This window comes from Sardina pilchardus, chromosome 3 (assembly GCF_963854185.1).
Source record: "Sardina pilchardus chromosome 3, fSarPil1.1, whole genome shotgun sequence".
Classification (NCBI taxonomy): Eukaryota; Metazoa; Chordata; class Actinopteri; order Clupeiformes; family Clupeidae; genus Sardina; species Sardina pilchardus.
This window is the reverse complement of record NC_084996.1, coordinates 39618146-39635308: the sequence shown is the minus strand read 5'-3', so window position 1 is coordinate 39635308 and position 17163 is coordinate 39618146. Positions and strand designations below refer to the sequence as shown.

Below are 17163 nucleotides of genomic sequence, written 5' to 3'. Positions count from 1 at the left end.
GTTGTTTTATGTGTATCATGGGCATTCATTATCTGTGACCAGAACTAATATTGCAGTTTCAGTAACTTTATAAATGGTTGTAACAGGACAGTGCCCATGATTAAGCATTAATTCACAACAATTCAATTTCTTAAAAATACAGAGGTGATTTCTTTGACATATTTCAGGTTAGGCTTTAATCACAACGTTTCAAAGATAGTTGAAATAAGTCGCCATTTTACAGATACAATGTAAAATATTGTCAATGGGTTTGTCATTTTTCTGTGTGCAACCTACATACTGTCTTTGTTATGCATTCAAGCTAATCAATGATTCATTTGAGGAAAAAGGATTTGTCTAGATGTTATTCAAGATTCAATATTCAAAAAGATTTATTGTCTAGTACAGTATGTTGCCATGTTAGAAAATGTTCTTTTGATTGAAGGCAGAGTGTGTGTGAAGTATCAGTAGCATGAGTTTTGTTATTGGGAATGAAGGATTTCTTATACAGTATAATGACTTTTCAGCGAGAGGTACTCTGAACATTCTTCCCGATGGTAATAGCTCAAAGCTTTGGTGGGGGCTTGTATCCATTCCACTGCTTGTATATAAAGATCAGATGGCAGTTTTTGTGGAATGCCTATGATCTTAATGGCTTGTCTGGCTATCCTAACCAGCCGTCTCTTGCATTTGTTTGGTAGGAGGCTGTACCAAGATGTGATGTTGAAAGCGCTGACAGACTCTGTAACTTTCCCCCTCCCCCTGTGTATTCTGGTGGAATTTATACCGTGCGAAAATGGGGTTTGCTCTAGGTTTTACATGTGCTTTAAACTTGTCGTAATACATCTTTAGTTCTTTACTTTTGTTTTCCACAAGTGTCCATTATGCTAACGATATCCCTTCCTTTTTCACAGATCCATAGTAGTAGATACTGTAGCTGCACGTTTCCTCGGAGTGTAGCAGTCCAGAGAACATCAGCTCCACATGCAGGAGGAATTTCTTCCATGCATCAGGTGGCTTGGAGGAATCCCAATTACCGGTAATCTGTGGTGTGGGGATACTTGTAGGATCTTCAGTTCAATGTGAACACACTGAAATATTTTGACAACATGTATTATTTACTGCTTAAAGCATTTAATAGTTTTTTGTACCTTAAAATAATTTTTCATCAACTCGTAACAGGATGAACGACACTTCTGCATTCGCTTCGCGGCCCTCATATCCACTATAACCACACTGTAAATTTACCAGATTGGGAAGTGACTCTGTAGTTCAATGGAATTAGAAATAAGAAGCAACAAATTTGACTTGCTTCGATGTAGATGTGCATCAGATTCATAAAATCGTACAAAACACTCGGGTTTCCCAGAGTCGTTAAGTACGGGATAATGGACGACACGCCGTGCGGTTATTCAAAGTTAATGCACGTTCTAGACGGTGATACGGCCCGACGCGAAGCGGAGGGACGTTCCGTCTAGAAAAGCTAACCCGTCTAACCCTAACCCTAACCCTACTCTCACAGGTAGACCAACTGTGGTGAAGGCCTACAAAAACATCTTGTTATAACTTTCATTGTTGTTTCATTCAAGTTTTCAAGTTGTTTGCCTACTAGTTATGAAATATGCATAGCATAGAAATATGCTGTGCTGCTAATGTGAAAATGTGAGGCAGTACAAAACAGTGCAAGATGCAAGCTCCTTACCAAGGGCCTATTGGGACTAGGACCGGAAGTTGGGGGTAGGAGGACAACACATCTGATCTTGCAACTTGTTTCTGAAAGAAAGATAATCTCCAAATACCAAATACTCAGTTCAAATCCATTCATAAACATACACGGTATCTGGCAATGGCAAAAGTACACCTCCAAATCAATAGGGGCGAGTTAGCTAATCGAGCTAGCTAGCAGAGCAAGCTACTTTGCATTTAATTTGCATTGATGTAAATTAAACCGCTGCATTATGTCAGTGGCTTTCTAATACCGTTTACAGTGGGGTTCGAAGTCAACAAATACGACAATATGTTTTGTTCTGTTTTTTTTTTTTTGTCATAACTTAATCATTGTGGACGTCTAAATGCCTAATTTCCCTTGCTTATTTGACTGTTCTACTTACAGTGGTGGACGTCGTGGACTGCTCCTCAGACCGTCGCACACAATGACGCGTTACGCGTAGCACAACACATTGTGCAAAAATATCAATCTTAATGAAAAAGTAGTCTTCATATTTTATATCCTTGCTCAAAATTGGAAAAGAATCAGCACACATGTCTGAGTGAAGGAAACACGAGTACATGAAACCACTACATTGAAACATATCACTTCCCAGAATGCATCTATTTGCAAAAGAACGTCATTTAACCTGGATAGGCTGGGGTGGCCATCAGCAATGTTAATCAATAATCAATAAAGATCTATAAAAGACTGTGTTGTCTCATCACGGGATGTTGGGGCCTGTCCATGGTCAACTTGGCATCACAAAGTCATCCAATTGGCGAAAAAGTTCCCTGACAAAATGGGCTTATAAAAAAGAAAGAGTGGGGATGAAAATAGGCAACTAGCTCACCATAGCTAGAGATTGGCATGGTGCTTTTTTCCAGTTAGCCTATTAGCCTGTTTGATTTGCATTGAGCTCAATGAGCATCAAACAGGCTAATAGGCTAACTGGAAAAAGCACCATGCCAATCTCTAGCTATGGTGAAGGGTATGTGATGATGTGGGGCTATTTTAATTCCAAAGGCCAAAGGAACTTTATCAGGATGCATAATATCCTGGATCCATGAAATAGCTGGCCTTTAAAAATAAAATCATATCAAAAATCCTCCTGCTCCTATGGGAATTTAACATAGGGGTCAATTACTTATGCAACCTGTATTTAAGGAAGAACATTTATCTATTTACGATACATTCTTCAATCACAAAGAAAATTAGTGTCCTAGCGGTTTGATTTTTACTCATTTTTTGAATTAAGGCATTACAATAAATTCTCAAAAGATGATTTTATATTCCTCTTTTTAGTCAACTTTAGCATGGGTGTGAATACTTACTATACCCACTGTATATTGGACATGAAAATAAATGTAACCTATTCACTCACACATAGCATTGAATATTCCGTTGACATCATGAACAAATGCTTGTTATAACAACTCAATTTCATATACCTTTGTATCTACAGTACATCTATAAATTCCGATATTCTGATGGAATGAGAAGCTCACAGAACTTTCTCTGTATCAAATGAATGGGACAAACATAGCTCTTCTACTTAAAGGTATACTATGCAGGATTGGTGATTTCATCGGCGGTTTCGCTTTCACTTTTCATTTTCGCTCGTTTTATGCTTGCATATTTCTCTGCAGAGCTTCCCCTACAGCTTTAGCGTGTATATTTGACAAAACTCCTCAATCGGTCAGTCTGCCGTGCCTTTTCATGAGACTTTACATGACACTTCCTGGAGTAGAGCATGGGTGCGTGCCCGGTGTCTCCTGAAGTTGCAAGTGTGGTTTTATCGCTACAGACCACTAGAGCGGCCAAGAAAAACACTGTTCGACCGGTAATGACCCATTTAATCATATATAACAGTATGGAACGAATTGATTAACTGAAAAACGTTGCATAGTATACCTTTAATTCACTGGAAATGAAAATACTTGTAGCCTCCTCACATCTTTTGCACAATTTTTTTTTATTGCATCGTAAATAGTGATTTTCTGAAATGCATGTAAGAACGATACACATGCATATTCCATTGCATCTATATTAGACTAATACATTCCCACAGATTGACATTTTTTCATGATTAATGTGAAGTTATAATAACATTCATACGCTCCAATGTGTGCGCAAAGCATTCAGGGATATACCTACCACCTTACAGTATGTGTGGTCTTGTGGCCTCAATTTGAAGGGGCATACTGCCCTAAACACTACTCCTCTGTCCAAAATGCATTGGGACACCTCTATCCCTAAAATTGTTCACGTAAAACAGAGGAATTTTAGTTGAAGTGGTAGGGTAAAGGGAAAAAATATGATTGGGCCATAATTATGAAACTAATATTCAGTGTATGTACTATGTGTATGTATTTACGCATTTTCCCCATTTCTTGTCACAATGACCAACCCAATGAGACCTTTTCAGAGGCCATATTTTGGGTGTGCACTGAAGTGATTCTATGGGATGCTAACCTCATCACAGAATACCATTTTCATGTTCACAATTCAGGCTTTGATTCTTTTGCAACCACTTTCTGAGCTTGAAATTGGTTGCAAGCTCAAGTGCTGCTCAAGCTTTCCAGTGACAGGACACCACACGCTTCTATCAGTACAGGAATACTGTATGAGTTCTGCTTATCCGTTGCAAAGGAATACATAAAGTTGTTTGAAGCGGTCATGGAAATTCTGGTGTACTTGATATATCTATGTGAAAACACATTTTCTTAATTGGCCTGTAAAACCCATCGACGTCAGCTCAGTAGAGGAAAATCTGTGCCACTGTGTCTATCAGGTCAAGATGTTAAACTTGAGCACCAGGCTGACCTACCTTACAAAAAGGTGATAAAAATAAGCCCATTTAGCCAAAAAGTCACAACTAGTTTGAGTATGGGTGAGTCGGATCCGCGTCCAAGGTAACAACTTTCCACCAAGTTTCATAGAGGCTGGTAGTAGCTCTTGCAAAATCATGCTTACAGACAAACTGTGGCTAAACACAGACTCATTATTGGAGATAAGAACTAGCATATTGTAAGAATAAACAAACTGTACTGAGATCAACTTGGCTTTTGCTTAGTTTATGCTACCTACTATTTGGCTTGTGTGCTAAAAGGAAACTTCGGTCTAACAACAAACTAGGGTCTATTTTTTTAAAATTATAAGTATATATTTTTGTTTGGGAGTAAAACAACATCAATCAGTGCAGTTTTGAGTAAGACCATAGGTATGCATTTACAACTGAATACCATATACAGTACATAACCTTTGGAGCCAACTTCACAATGTGAAAGTTAATCACTCTATTCATTAACTGGGCTCAACACTCATTACATATACTACCATGGAAAAGGTCTCTTCAGACAAAAATAAATAAAAATATATTTTATTGGCTTAAAGTGGACTGTTACCAGTACCTGTAAGCTCAGTGGTAATAAACTGTGAAATGTTTTAGGATTATTTCACGTGTCATTTTGTTTTCATAACATACATTTTAATGGGCAAACTAGTCTGAATAATCTGTCCTGGAATTGTCAGAAACAAATTTTGAGTAATGAAAATGAATAACTGTAGGAAACTGCAATTAATGCCATCCTCAGCCATGGTCACTCAATATTGAATCATTGAATCAATGTATGTGGTTCCATGTTGGTGGAATGAGTTGCCCAGTGCTCTCCGTTCCAGCAACAGTTTCGGATCTTTTAAAAGGGGTCTTAAAGGCATATATGTTTAATATGCACTTAGTCTTTTGAGCGTTTTCTTATGGTTTGTCATTTGACATTTTATTTTTGCTATTCTCCTTAAATTTAGCCGTACCAGTTATTGTTATTATATGATTGATTGAATGACTTATTTATTGCTATTCTCATATTCATTGTTTTATTTCTCATTAGGTTAGTGCTTAAAATTATTGATAATATTACTGTTCTCCCTATTTTTGTAATTGTTCCCTGTTAATTTAATTTGTATTGTTATTTATTTGTATGTCGCTTTGGACAAAGACGTCTGCTAAATAACTACACCATAACCATAACCATAAATATCTTGTCAGTCTCTCTAATCCCAAACCAGCGTAGCTATCTCCTTGCTTGTACAGTATGGTTAACACACATTCATGCAGAATTATTGCATTTATGTTTGGTATCCCACGGAGTAATTTTCTGCCTCTGTTAGACTTTTAGCTCAGCAAAGCTATTTTAGTTGTCGATCCAGTGTGCTTGGCTCAGAAAAGTCCTGGCACTGTAAATGGTAAACAACCTAGCTTGGACCAAGCAAAACAGAATTTGAAGCTAATCAACAACACGACAGCACTAAAGGAAGGGGTGTATTTAAATGCACTTTCAACTTTGCAATGTCAAGAGGAACAGCGATGAACAGTGAAGTACATGTTGGCTAAATGGTCAGATATTCTGATATGTACAGCGCCCTCCACAATTATTGGCACCCCTGGTTAAGATGCGTTAAAAGCCTTAAAATAAATATTTTTTTTATTGTAGAAGCATACGCTCACACTGAAAATTGTATAAAAATGTAACCTTCAACTCAAGAGAATTTTAAGGTGGGAAAAAAATCCCTGACTGAAAAATAATTATTCTTCATAAAATCACCTGTTCCACAATTATTGGCACCCCTAACAATTCCTAGGAAATAAATGTAATTAAAGTATTTCTGTAATTTCTGTCATTTCTACAGTAGTTTACAAAGTCAATCAGAGTATGTAGGAACATTTAATTAGTAATTCTTAACATCCTGTTTCCCTGGGCTATCAATATGACGTGACACAGAGGCCATTTCTCTTCAACATGGGAAAGACAAAGGAACACACTGTTCAAGTAAGGCAGAAGTGTGTCGACCTTCACAAGTAAGGCAATGGCTATAAGAAAATAGCCACTCGCACACCTGCCCATATCTATGGTCAGAGGAATCGTTAAGAAGTTTAAAACAACTGGAACAGTGGTAAACAAGCCTGGAAGAGGACGCAACTTTATTTTGCCACCACGCACAGTGAGGAGGATGGTAAGAGAAATAAAAAAATCTCCAAAACTCACTGTTACAGAATTGCATCAAATGGTTGCATCTTGGGGTCACAAAGTCTCCAAAACAACCATCAGGTGCTATCTACATGCCAACAAGTTGTTTGGGAGGCATGCAGGGAAAAAAAAACCTTTCTCACTCAAAATCATAAGCACAAACGTCTGGAGCGGTACTGGGCCTTCAACAGGGACCGTGTGCTTTGGTCAGATGAGACAAAGTTAGAGCTTTTTGGCAACAAACACTCTAAGTGGGTCTGGCGCAACAAAAAGATGAGTATGCAGAACAGCACCTCATGCCCACTGTGAAGTATGGGGGAGGATCGGTAATGCTGTGGGCCTGTTTCTCTTCCAAAGGGCCTGGGAACCTTGTTAGGGTGCATGGCATCATGAATGCTTTGAAATACCAGGACATTTTAAATCAAAATCTGGTGGCCTCTGCCCGAAAGCTGAAGATGGGTCGTCACTGGGTCTTTCAGCAAGATAATGACCCTAAACATATGGCCAAGTCTACACAGAAATGGTTCACCAGACACCGTATCAAGCTCCTACCATGGCCATCTCAGTTCCCAGACCTGAGTTGAAGAGGAGAGTGCAGAGGAGAGAACCCAGGTCGTTGGATGATTTGGAGATTTTGTGCAAAGAGGAATGGTCGAAGATCCGTCTTTCTGTTTTCTCTAATCTTGTGAAACATTATAAGACAAGATTAGGTGCTGTTTTATTAGCAAAAGGGGGGGGGTTGTACAAAGCATTAACATTAACAACAACGATGTAAAAGAATTATTTCTTAATGTGGGATTTTTTTCCTTCTAAATAAATGCACTTGTATTAAAGGTTGGAGTTTACGCTTTTTTTCATTGTGGTCCTATATTATTTGGAAAAAAAATGAATTTATTAGAAGCTAAAGAATACATCTTAACCAGGGGTGTCAATAATTATGGAGGGCACTGTATTTGTACGCCTATTATGGTTATAAAATGTGTTCTGCAGCAATGTAAGGGTTCCCAATGTAATTGGCATAATTGAATGTACTCATTTTGAAATACAAGCACCAAAGCTATATCAAATTAATACTTCAATTATTTCAGACTCCACTATGACATTTACAAATGTCAGCACAACTAGATTATTGATTCTTACTTTGCAGTGTACAGAACAAATAGCAAAATGGAGAACTATGAGATCTCAGTATCAATACATTGTCCTAAATTGTAATGTATTAAGTTTCCCTTTGCTTTATCTTTATCTTTTTACAAATTTGTTCTAATTTAACTTCAAACACACAATGTGACACACACGGCAGGATGTGCACAAAGGGATCTTTAAGTTCATCCTAGGCAAGATTTCTGTGGGGACATTTACTAAGAACATACACATGCCAATTTTTTACGTTGATTTGGCCCCCTTGGGTAATTACGTAAAGTAGGGTCTGAAAGTAGAACTACAATACAGGCTTGCTGTAATTTCAACCCATTACACCTTTTCATAGGCAATGATCAGTTTCCATGGTACTGTAGGAAAGGTGCTTGCTACATAATATCACAAACCCACATATACACACACATGTATCAACACAAATTAGTACATCTCAGGCACGTCAAAATTAGCTGCATTAGAAAAAACTGGCATTAAAACATCATTGTGGTGTCTAAAGTGAACGCTGTACAGAGGATTGCATGCTGAAACAAGGCTTTCTAGAGGATTACTTCCTTTCAAGAGGCTTTTTTCCACTATAAGTCTGATCAGTGGTCTCTGTGGTGGAAGACATTGACTTACTAACTGGCAAAAGAGAGTGTTTAACTGGGGTGGTGATTTTGGAGGAGACTCTCTGTTTAGTAGCAATTTTACTTGGATTGCTTTCCAGAGAGGTCACTAGGGAAGGACTTGAAGATACTTTATCAGCATCCATACTACATCCCTTAGTTTGGATATTGGACCTGGCTGTCCTTTCAGAGGTCTTCTTTGTAAGCAAGGTAGTTTTGCCTAAATCAGCAGATCTTCGTATCTCTCTTTGGCGAAGTGCACTTTTCAGGAATGACAGTCCCTTGTCCTCTGATTTGCTGCTGTGGTTCACGTCTCTGGATGAAGTACTGGCAGAACGCAGACTAGTAACTGAGGAGCTGCTGCTGGAACTCTTCACTGGCTTCCGCTCCACCCGTTCCCTCTCGGCACCCCGGGGCTGAAAGCTGCGCCCACTGCCTCTAGGTTTATCTACAGGAGGGTTTAACTGGGTTGCATCTCTGCTCAAAGTCCTCTCAGTAAGATTCTTCCTGCTGTTAACAGATATCCTCTCAGATATAAATGAGCTTTTCTTGACAGTTACCGTATGAGACACAGAGGGCTGTGGTGTGGAGGAAGGATGCACCTTACATTGAGTCCCTTGAACTGCTGTCTTTTGGTCAGAAGAAGATTCAAGGCGCCGGGAGGACATCCCCTTCACAATCTTTCCAGAATCTTTGTTGGTATTGGTGACTTTGCCACTCTTAAGTGGAGAGCTGGAAGACACTTGAGAGAGGGACTTTGTTGTTAAAGATGAACTATGGTGTTTTTTAGAGGCCTTCTCCAAATCAGTCTTATTAGAATTCTTTTTGGTTCCATTACTGGCACACTTATGCTTTTCACCAGAGCTTCCTTTACGTTTGTGTTCTTTAACAGGGGTTACGTTTTTGCCTTGATCGTGAACAGTGACTTGACTATTGTTGTCAACATGTTCACTTTTGGAACTTCTACAATAGACATCATCTGGAGTCCTTTTGCCATTTCCTCCCTCACTACCGTAGCCCTCCACGCTAGCAAGAGGTGCCTTGTGGTTGACATGTCGATCTTGACGGCTGTAGCTGCCGAAGCAAGAAGTGGACACTTTGTCATCACAAGCTTCCCCAATTCTCTCCAATGGAGGGGAAGCACGAGAGTCAAGGGAGAAGCGTGATGGAGAGTTAGACCTCATTTGTAGTTTGGCTGAAAGAGACCAGGAGGTCTTCATACCATTCTCACTGAAGGCAAGAGGGCTCGTCATTGAGGATCGCGAAGATAAGCTCTGCCGTTGAATACTCCTCACGAAAGGTCGAGTTGAAAAGCCTCCTTAAGAAAAACACAGTGTTTAAACAACTGCATTGACAAGAAATGACATAACATAACATGACATAACATACAAACTGACCTGAAATATGATTGGCGACAGTGATGTGCTCATTTTTTGCTATAAAGGAAACTACAGAATACGATATAGAGTACAGTAGACTTTATATTCCATTACAGCGAAACTATGGGAGTGAGAAAAGGATGCATAGGAATGTATTGAACTTAAAAAATGCAAGCAAGCTGCTAACCGTCATCTTCACTGCGATCCCCAGGGAACTCCATTGATTCAGCAAGTGATGCCAGGGACGTGCGTCGAGAAGAGGCTCCTGAGGCCAGACTCGGAGGTCTACTGCCTGGAAGTCTGTTTACCCAATGGTCACATAATGATGAACTTGTTGAACCTAAAGAATGCAAAATATTGTATTGTTTGAAAACCCAGTTGTAATGTAGTTAAAATACCCAAGAAAGTGTGTGATGCCCCAATATTTCTATCTAAAAAAGCCTAACACCATAAATGAAGCAATTTGAAGCTAAAACCAAATCCTTTTGGACATACTGCAAGCACAACTTGAAAACAAGGATTTATCATGCAGGTGTTTATATAGGGATTCATTTTTCAAGCAAAAACATACATTTTCCATTCCTGTTAATAACATTCCTTTAAACATGACATTGGCCATACAAATTGATTTATGGCAGGTGGCACAATAGCCTAAGCATTTCCTGCACACCAGCCTTAAAGCTTAAAATATAGACGCAAGCGGCGATGGCGGGCCCGAGCACCTGCAGTCAATGCAGTTTCATCAATGTATGTGTCAACAGGCTAGGTGGCGCTATAGAGTCCCTAAGCCACATTCCTAGTCCAGAGCTCTGTCTCTGACTAGCGGCAGCAATAACACACAAGCCTACCTTATTGTCATGAATGTATATGTGTCAACCATAATAGACAACATGCTAGGTGGCGCTATAGAGTCCCTGAGCCACTCCGAGGACAGAGCTCTATCCCTGACTAGAGGTAGCAATAACACACATGCCCACCAAATGTGGTTCATTTTCGTGAATGTATCAACAACAACAGGGTCATTCCACCTCAATTCAACGGATTTTAGAGAAATTTTCTGCTTGACCATCTCAGATTTGCTTCAAACTTTTACCATCTAAAGAGTAACCATTTAAATGTACACTATGTAGTTTTTGCTCCCATCTAGTGGTTAAATTTGATTTTGCATGCACGCTCTAGCGCCACGCGTTTTCAAATGTGCGTTGCAACATGGCTAGAACTACGGGCAGTTGAATGGGTCTAGATTCATTCAAGATGTCTTCTACCACTTCATCGAGTTTTCTTTCTGGTGATGATGTAAGTTATTCCAAAGTTCTTTGAATAATTTGTATGATCATGTATGAGTAATTACTCCTCGAGCAACATAGTGAATTACGTTGTCATGCTTATATTGTTTTTACATTAGCTTACTATCGTAATATTAGCATAGCAGCAGCTGACAGTACAGGCCAATGCTTGTATTGCTCTAAAGGCATGAACTATGTCACTAAGTGCAGTGCTTGTCTGCAGGTTAAGTATGACCGTCTTCAAGCTGCTTCTCTGTGTAACGCGAAATGCAAAAACGCGTTTTTCCCTAGCGGTATTAATAGGTAGTGTTTTATGTCCCTCTCGGCAGTTCATATTTTTCTATACACCGGAAAGACATGGAAGCCTTCCTGTGAACGTCCCTTTCAATGTAAATGCCGGGAAGTGATTCTTCGGCCAGTAGGACAAGTCAGATCATTGGCATATGTTATTTTACACCAAAGAGGATCTATTCATGAATGAAGACGTTGACTTGAGGTACAAAAACACTTAAAATCCTACATAATGTACCTTTAAACTAGCTTAGCCAAAATATTAGATTGGTATACCTAATACATCCAGAGAAAAATTATTTGAACATGGTACCCCCCTTCTGATTTTTGGCACATTGGCACCCTCATCTTAATATGCAGCAAAGTTCAGATGTCATTATCTCAAAAAGTTTTCAAGCTAAAGACTTTTCTGTGAATAATGATTGCTACGTATAGATGCCACATATTCATTCGTAAGCCGTATGTGTTGACACTGAGGCCCTGATGTACTAAGAATAGCGATCGTAACGGTTTTTGCGCCAAGGCCAACACGCAGAAAGCACACGCTATCATACTTCAGTTTACGTCCTATTTACCAATCCTGAAATTCGTTGGGTAATCTGCGCCGTTCTCCGCCCCCTAACGCAGTTTGCGAAGGACAACAACTGAACGACACGTCAATCAGAAGCGCAGTTGAATGAAGTTAACTGATGACTACATTAAAAGGAATCCGACGTTTAGCGATCATGAAATAATACAATGCATAATGTCAACAAGCAGGAAGATACATTTTCAGCTCCCGCGACAGGCAGTCTGCGCCTTCACCTCATTGCGGCCCGTTAATACATACCTCGCCATCTTTCTATGCGCACGTTGCGAAACAAATACGCCTGAAGTAGGCGCAAAAGCGTTAGTACATCTGCCCCTGACTGTGTTTCAATCTTGTGAAATCAGAAGAAAAATTGCAGATTCTTTTCACATCCCCACATTGGGTGCCCCAGTACACAATTTATAAACAAAATGTTTGGCAAATGGTTATGTCTCTCTACAGAAGTGTTTCAGCTGTTTTTGAAAAAGTAATTAAGAGGTGTCTATATTGCTTTATTGTTGGAAGTATTGTAACACAAAACTGAAAAATAATCAATTTGGATGATATTGTATCTCCCCATTACAGAGGTATGACAAGCTATACCAAATTAATTGAACACATCTCCAGAAAGAGTATGGAATGGGCTTTCAGACTGTGACATTTCAAGATGGTATTATGACTATGGTTATTGAAATGTTATTTTTGAAATATTGGTCTACTATAACAACACATTGCTGATATCAGGGTGGGAATTTCGTCATTTTAGGGGCAAGGCCATTTGGCCTTTACCTTCTTTTTTTGTTTAAGGGCACCAAGGCCACATGATAGGGCACAAAGGCCACTGAGTAAAATTCGATGGTTTTACATTTCAGGGTTATCTCGACACAAATACAAAGACCCGCTAGCCGCTGTAGGCTTTGAGAAACACTAACGCAGCCTCAAACTTCTTTAAGTTGAGGCCCAATCATGGCAGACTTTGGGGTCATAGGGCCCACCTACACATACCTCACCCCACCCCTCATCAAATCATCATTATGATTTATCATATCACAATTAGTATTATGCTATATTGTTAAACATGCACTTTCACTTCAAAGCAGTCAATGTTTGTGGCAAAATTGTTTACAAAAAGTTTGTGAAAACTATGCACATCAGGGGTCTGCTTTACTAATGCAAGATAGGCTATATATAATTACAATAGTTCATTATTTTGCATGTTTGCATGAGAGATACTTCTGAAAACAACAGCAAATATGGGTGCTATTGTTTTGGGATGTTTCCCTCGTGCAAGCATCATAAGCCGTTTTCAGACAGGTTTTCTGCACATTCTGCGATAATTACCTGCCGCATTTCTGATGATAGCGACATTCAGACATGATGCATAGGGTATTTGCTGAAAGCAAAAGTCTGTGAACATTGCGAAAATAGACCGCTGTCTGAAAACCGCTACACTCTGGTAGGCAAATGGAGAAATAAAATGATATGGTTTATAATGAAATTTCATTTGAATGCCTGAATGTAAGAAAACACAATACCAACGTTTGTCTATGGTAAACCGTGCAGATAGGCGTAAATCTGGAGATCTTTAAATGAAAGACTAAGGCTACAATCTACTGACCATGTTATATTCACTGACCATGTTATATTCAAATTTGACTACCGGTAAACAATAGTCAATGCTAAACAATGTTTCCCCTGTTTGTATGGAAGTTGCGGGAATCCACGTTGCTCTATTAAATGTTGTTAAATAATTAAATAGCCTTCCGACAGGTTGAAGCAGAGCTTTGACACTAACGTTATCATGTAGTTTCAGTTTCTGTCACGCAAACGCGCACACACATGCATTCAATGAAAGCTCATACCACCACTTAATCGTATGGCTCTATGTTTAATGACATCGAATCAGATAGCATTTCCTCCTGATTGCAGTAACGTCTGCTTTCTTTTTCTGTCGGTCCGTGATTGCATGATCAATTGCGCAGCAAATTATTAGGTGAAGCACGGACCTAATTTCACTCATAGAGCAAAGAGCGTTCCGTATCAGTTCAATACGGAACAAGACTTTTGTGTCAAATACGGGACGATTCCGTATTATACTGAATGGTTGGCAACCCTAAGTCAGGGGCATAAAGGCCACTGTGGCCGTAGCCTACAATGGGTTTTTTTTCACGGGGCATCAAGGCCAAAGTGTAGGGCAACGGCGGCCATGGCTGCATGGCCTTGGTATAATTTCCACCCTGGCTGATATCACTAAATAGTGACATCTAGTGGCATTAAATAGTGGCAGCAGCAATTTATTTAGGAAATACAGGAAATATTCAATTAGTTCATCACCCAGCAAGTAAATGAAATAAAAAAATGTTTAACAGAATAAGACATAAACATCTGATACTACAAGGATTATGAAATCATGAAATAATAGCACAAAAACACAACGCTAATTGTTGTAATAGACCAATATTTCAAAAATAAAATTTAAATAACTGCAGCCATAATACCATCTTGAAATTTCACAGTCTGAAAGCCCATTTCATACTCTTTCTGGAGATGTGTTAAATTCATTGGTATAGCTTGTCATACCTCTGTAATGGGGAGATACAATATCATCCAAATTTATTATTTTTCAGTTTTGTGTTACAATACTTCCAACAAAAAAGCTATATATACAGCTCTTTATTACTTTTTCAAAGACAGCTTAAACACTTCTGTAGAGAGACACAACCATTTGCCAAACATTTTGTTTGCAATTTTTCTTCTTATTTCACAAGATTGAAACACAGTCAGTATCAACACATACGGCCTATGAATGAATATGTGGCATCTATAGGTAGCAATCATTATTTCACAGAAGTCTTTAGCTTGAAAACTTTTTGAGATAATGACATCTGAACTTTGCTGCAGATTTAGATGAGGGCGCCAATGTGCCAAAAATCAGAACGGGGGTACCATGTTCAAAAAATGTTTTCTCTGGATGTATTAGGTATACCAATCAAATATTTTGGCTAAGTTAGTTTCAGGCAAGACACGGCAGGTGAAAACATCGTTTTTTTTAGCCCCGGTCAATTTCGATATTTTGTGCTAGTTTGCTACCTTAGCATGTATTCTACCACCCTACTACAACAATAAAGTCCGATTTGCATATTTAGGTGTTTATTTCATGACATTTTGTCTACTCACGCCTATATATTTCTCCTAATTTCACCAAAAGTTCCCATTCTAAAGTGTCATGTACTACCGCGACCGTGATCCAAATCATATCGTCGGGGTCACCACTTGTAAGGGTTGAAAAAACAGTCCCAAAACGCGCTACACAAACACGTCGGACGTTTTCCCTTTACATGCGTGAAGAACAATGGATCAGTAGCCATGTGGAGTTAAATGGTAATGTTATTAGGAATTCACCACGATTTATCTGACTCCATAAGATATATTGTACCTCTAATAAATTACCAAATAACTAATGATGTTAACTATGACAGAGAATGGCATGGCACACTAGACTTTAAAGATATGTAAACTGAGCAAGGAGAATTAACCATTTATTAGGCCTTGAACCTTTGAGTGTAAGAGTAAAGTAATATCAATTATTATCCTTAAACAAAGGAACAAAGGAGAAAGTAAACTGAACCCCAAAACAAACAATAAACTTGGACTTAAACCTTAACAAGTTACCAAGTTACAATGCTACATACAGATAAAACAATATATCAAATAATGAAAATAACAAATTATAAAGAGACCAAAAGATAGAGAGAGAAAGAGAGAGAGAGAGAGAGTGAGAGAGAGAGAATGGGGGAGAGAGAGAGAGAGGCAGAGAGGTCAGCGTGACCTCTTGCCAAGCGCAGAGCAAAGAGAAGAGACAGAGGTGAGAAAACATCTCAACCTTTATCCTTCATCACCCCCGACCCTGTGGGTGTGGTGTGGGTGTGTCCATCACCCAAAATTCTCCAGAGTAGTTATTACTCTACAACTATGTATAAATACATCGGATTGCAATGAAACCGTGATCAGGCTGTTGCTCACATTACAAGTGTTAATTCAAGACCAAACATGGATGTATTACATTTGTCATGAAACAGATACATTTCAGTTTTCAGCATTAGTTCTGAGATGTGTGGAGAGGGAAAATGTAGGTGTGTCCGAGAGCCTTTGACCAAATGGCAGTCCACACACACAATGGGGACAGTTCAAATGCAAACAGATCACCTGAACACAAAGGAGTGTCCAGCTGTGAGGTCGTCTCTCCCGTCTTGATTCACGGATGGAAATTATCCAGCCTTACATGTGACACCGTTGGAAAGCCCTGTTTCTCCTGAATGACGCTATGCTATCCAAATATGGACATTTCCTTTGTATTAGCAATAAATTGCGAAAGTTCAAAGGCGAGTCTAGGCTTAGAACGTATCCCATTGGCTGTGTTTCAAGGCTGTTTTCTCAAAACGAGTTTCTTCTCCCACTCTGAGAACATAATCTCCACTTCTGAAGCACTTACATGTGCCAAACTTTCCAGTCTTATACCAAACTATATTTACAAGACTTTTACAGAGGGGTTTGTTGACATATTATTCCCAAACTGATATGTATGACATTTTATGCTTAAAAACATGGCAAAAAACGATTTTTCAAGGCTATTGACACTATATGCTGATTTACAAGACAACAGAAGTAGATATCCATAAATCCCTCTGTAATTTTTCTCCCATCTAATATATTAACACTAGGGGTGGGAATTGGCAAAAGAATGACAATTCGATACTATTGCAATATGTGGGCCAAAATTCGATATGCTCGTTTGGAATGCTAACTTAGCGTTATGCTAAGCGGAGATTAGCCTTAAGGGAAACTTATCCTTTCACTTTGGTTAGTAATGTCAATGCATGTGTCCTGTCTTATGTTGTGTGTGTGATTGAGATATGGTTATGTTCATAGAATATAACAAAGATATCAGCTATTCAGTTCATTTAGGCTATCTTTATGAGACAGTAAATTGCCAATGAGCATTGGATGCAAATGGGGTGCTTAGTTTAACATGTGGCCTGCCTTGTTTATTAGACAGTGATTATGTGATACAGTGACCGTATTACTAATGATGGCTTCTTTGGTTCCTTACAGTCCACACATACCTTTATTGTCCTATGGCAATTGTTGAAGGCATCGCAATA

The 17163-nt window shown here is 38.9% G+C and overlaps 1 protein-coding gene and 1 long non-coding RNA gene across 3 annotated transcripts in view; one reads left to right on the top strand and one right to left on the bottom strand.

The window, feature by feature from the left end:
• The first annotated feature begins 680 nt into the window (after positions 1-680).
• LOC134076302 (uncharacterized) lies at positions 681-2286 on the top strand. Its single transcript, XR_009938597.1, has 3 exons — positions 681-780; positions 894-1018; positions 2093-2286. It is a non-coding gene; the product is annotated as an uncharacterized LOC134076302 (long non-coding RNA).
• Positions 2287-3650: 1364 nt separating this feature from the next.
• Positions 3651-17163, bottom strand: part of usp31 (ubiquitin specific peptidase 31) — a 150868-nt gene continuing 137355 nt past the window's right edge. The window contains exons 15-16 of one of the 2 annotated variants that reach the window (XM_062533282.1): positions 10044-10196; positions 3651-9795 (exon numbers count right to left, since the gene is read on the bottom strand). In XM_062533282.1, the coding sequence (XP_062389266.1) occupies positions 8417-9795; positions 10044-10196 (1532 nt within the window). In that variant the 3' untranslated portion in view covers positions 3651-8416. The remainder of the gene's footprint in view (positions 9796-10043; positions 10197-17163) is intronic. The other variant, XM_062533283.1, reaches the window with a different exon arrangement.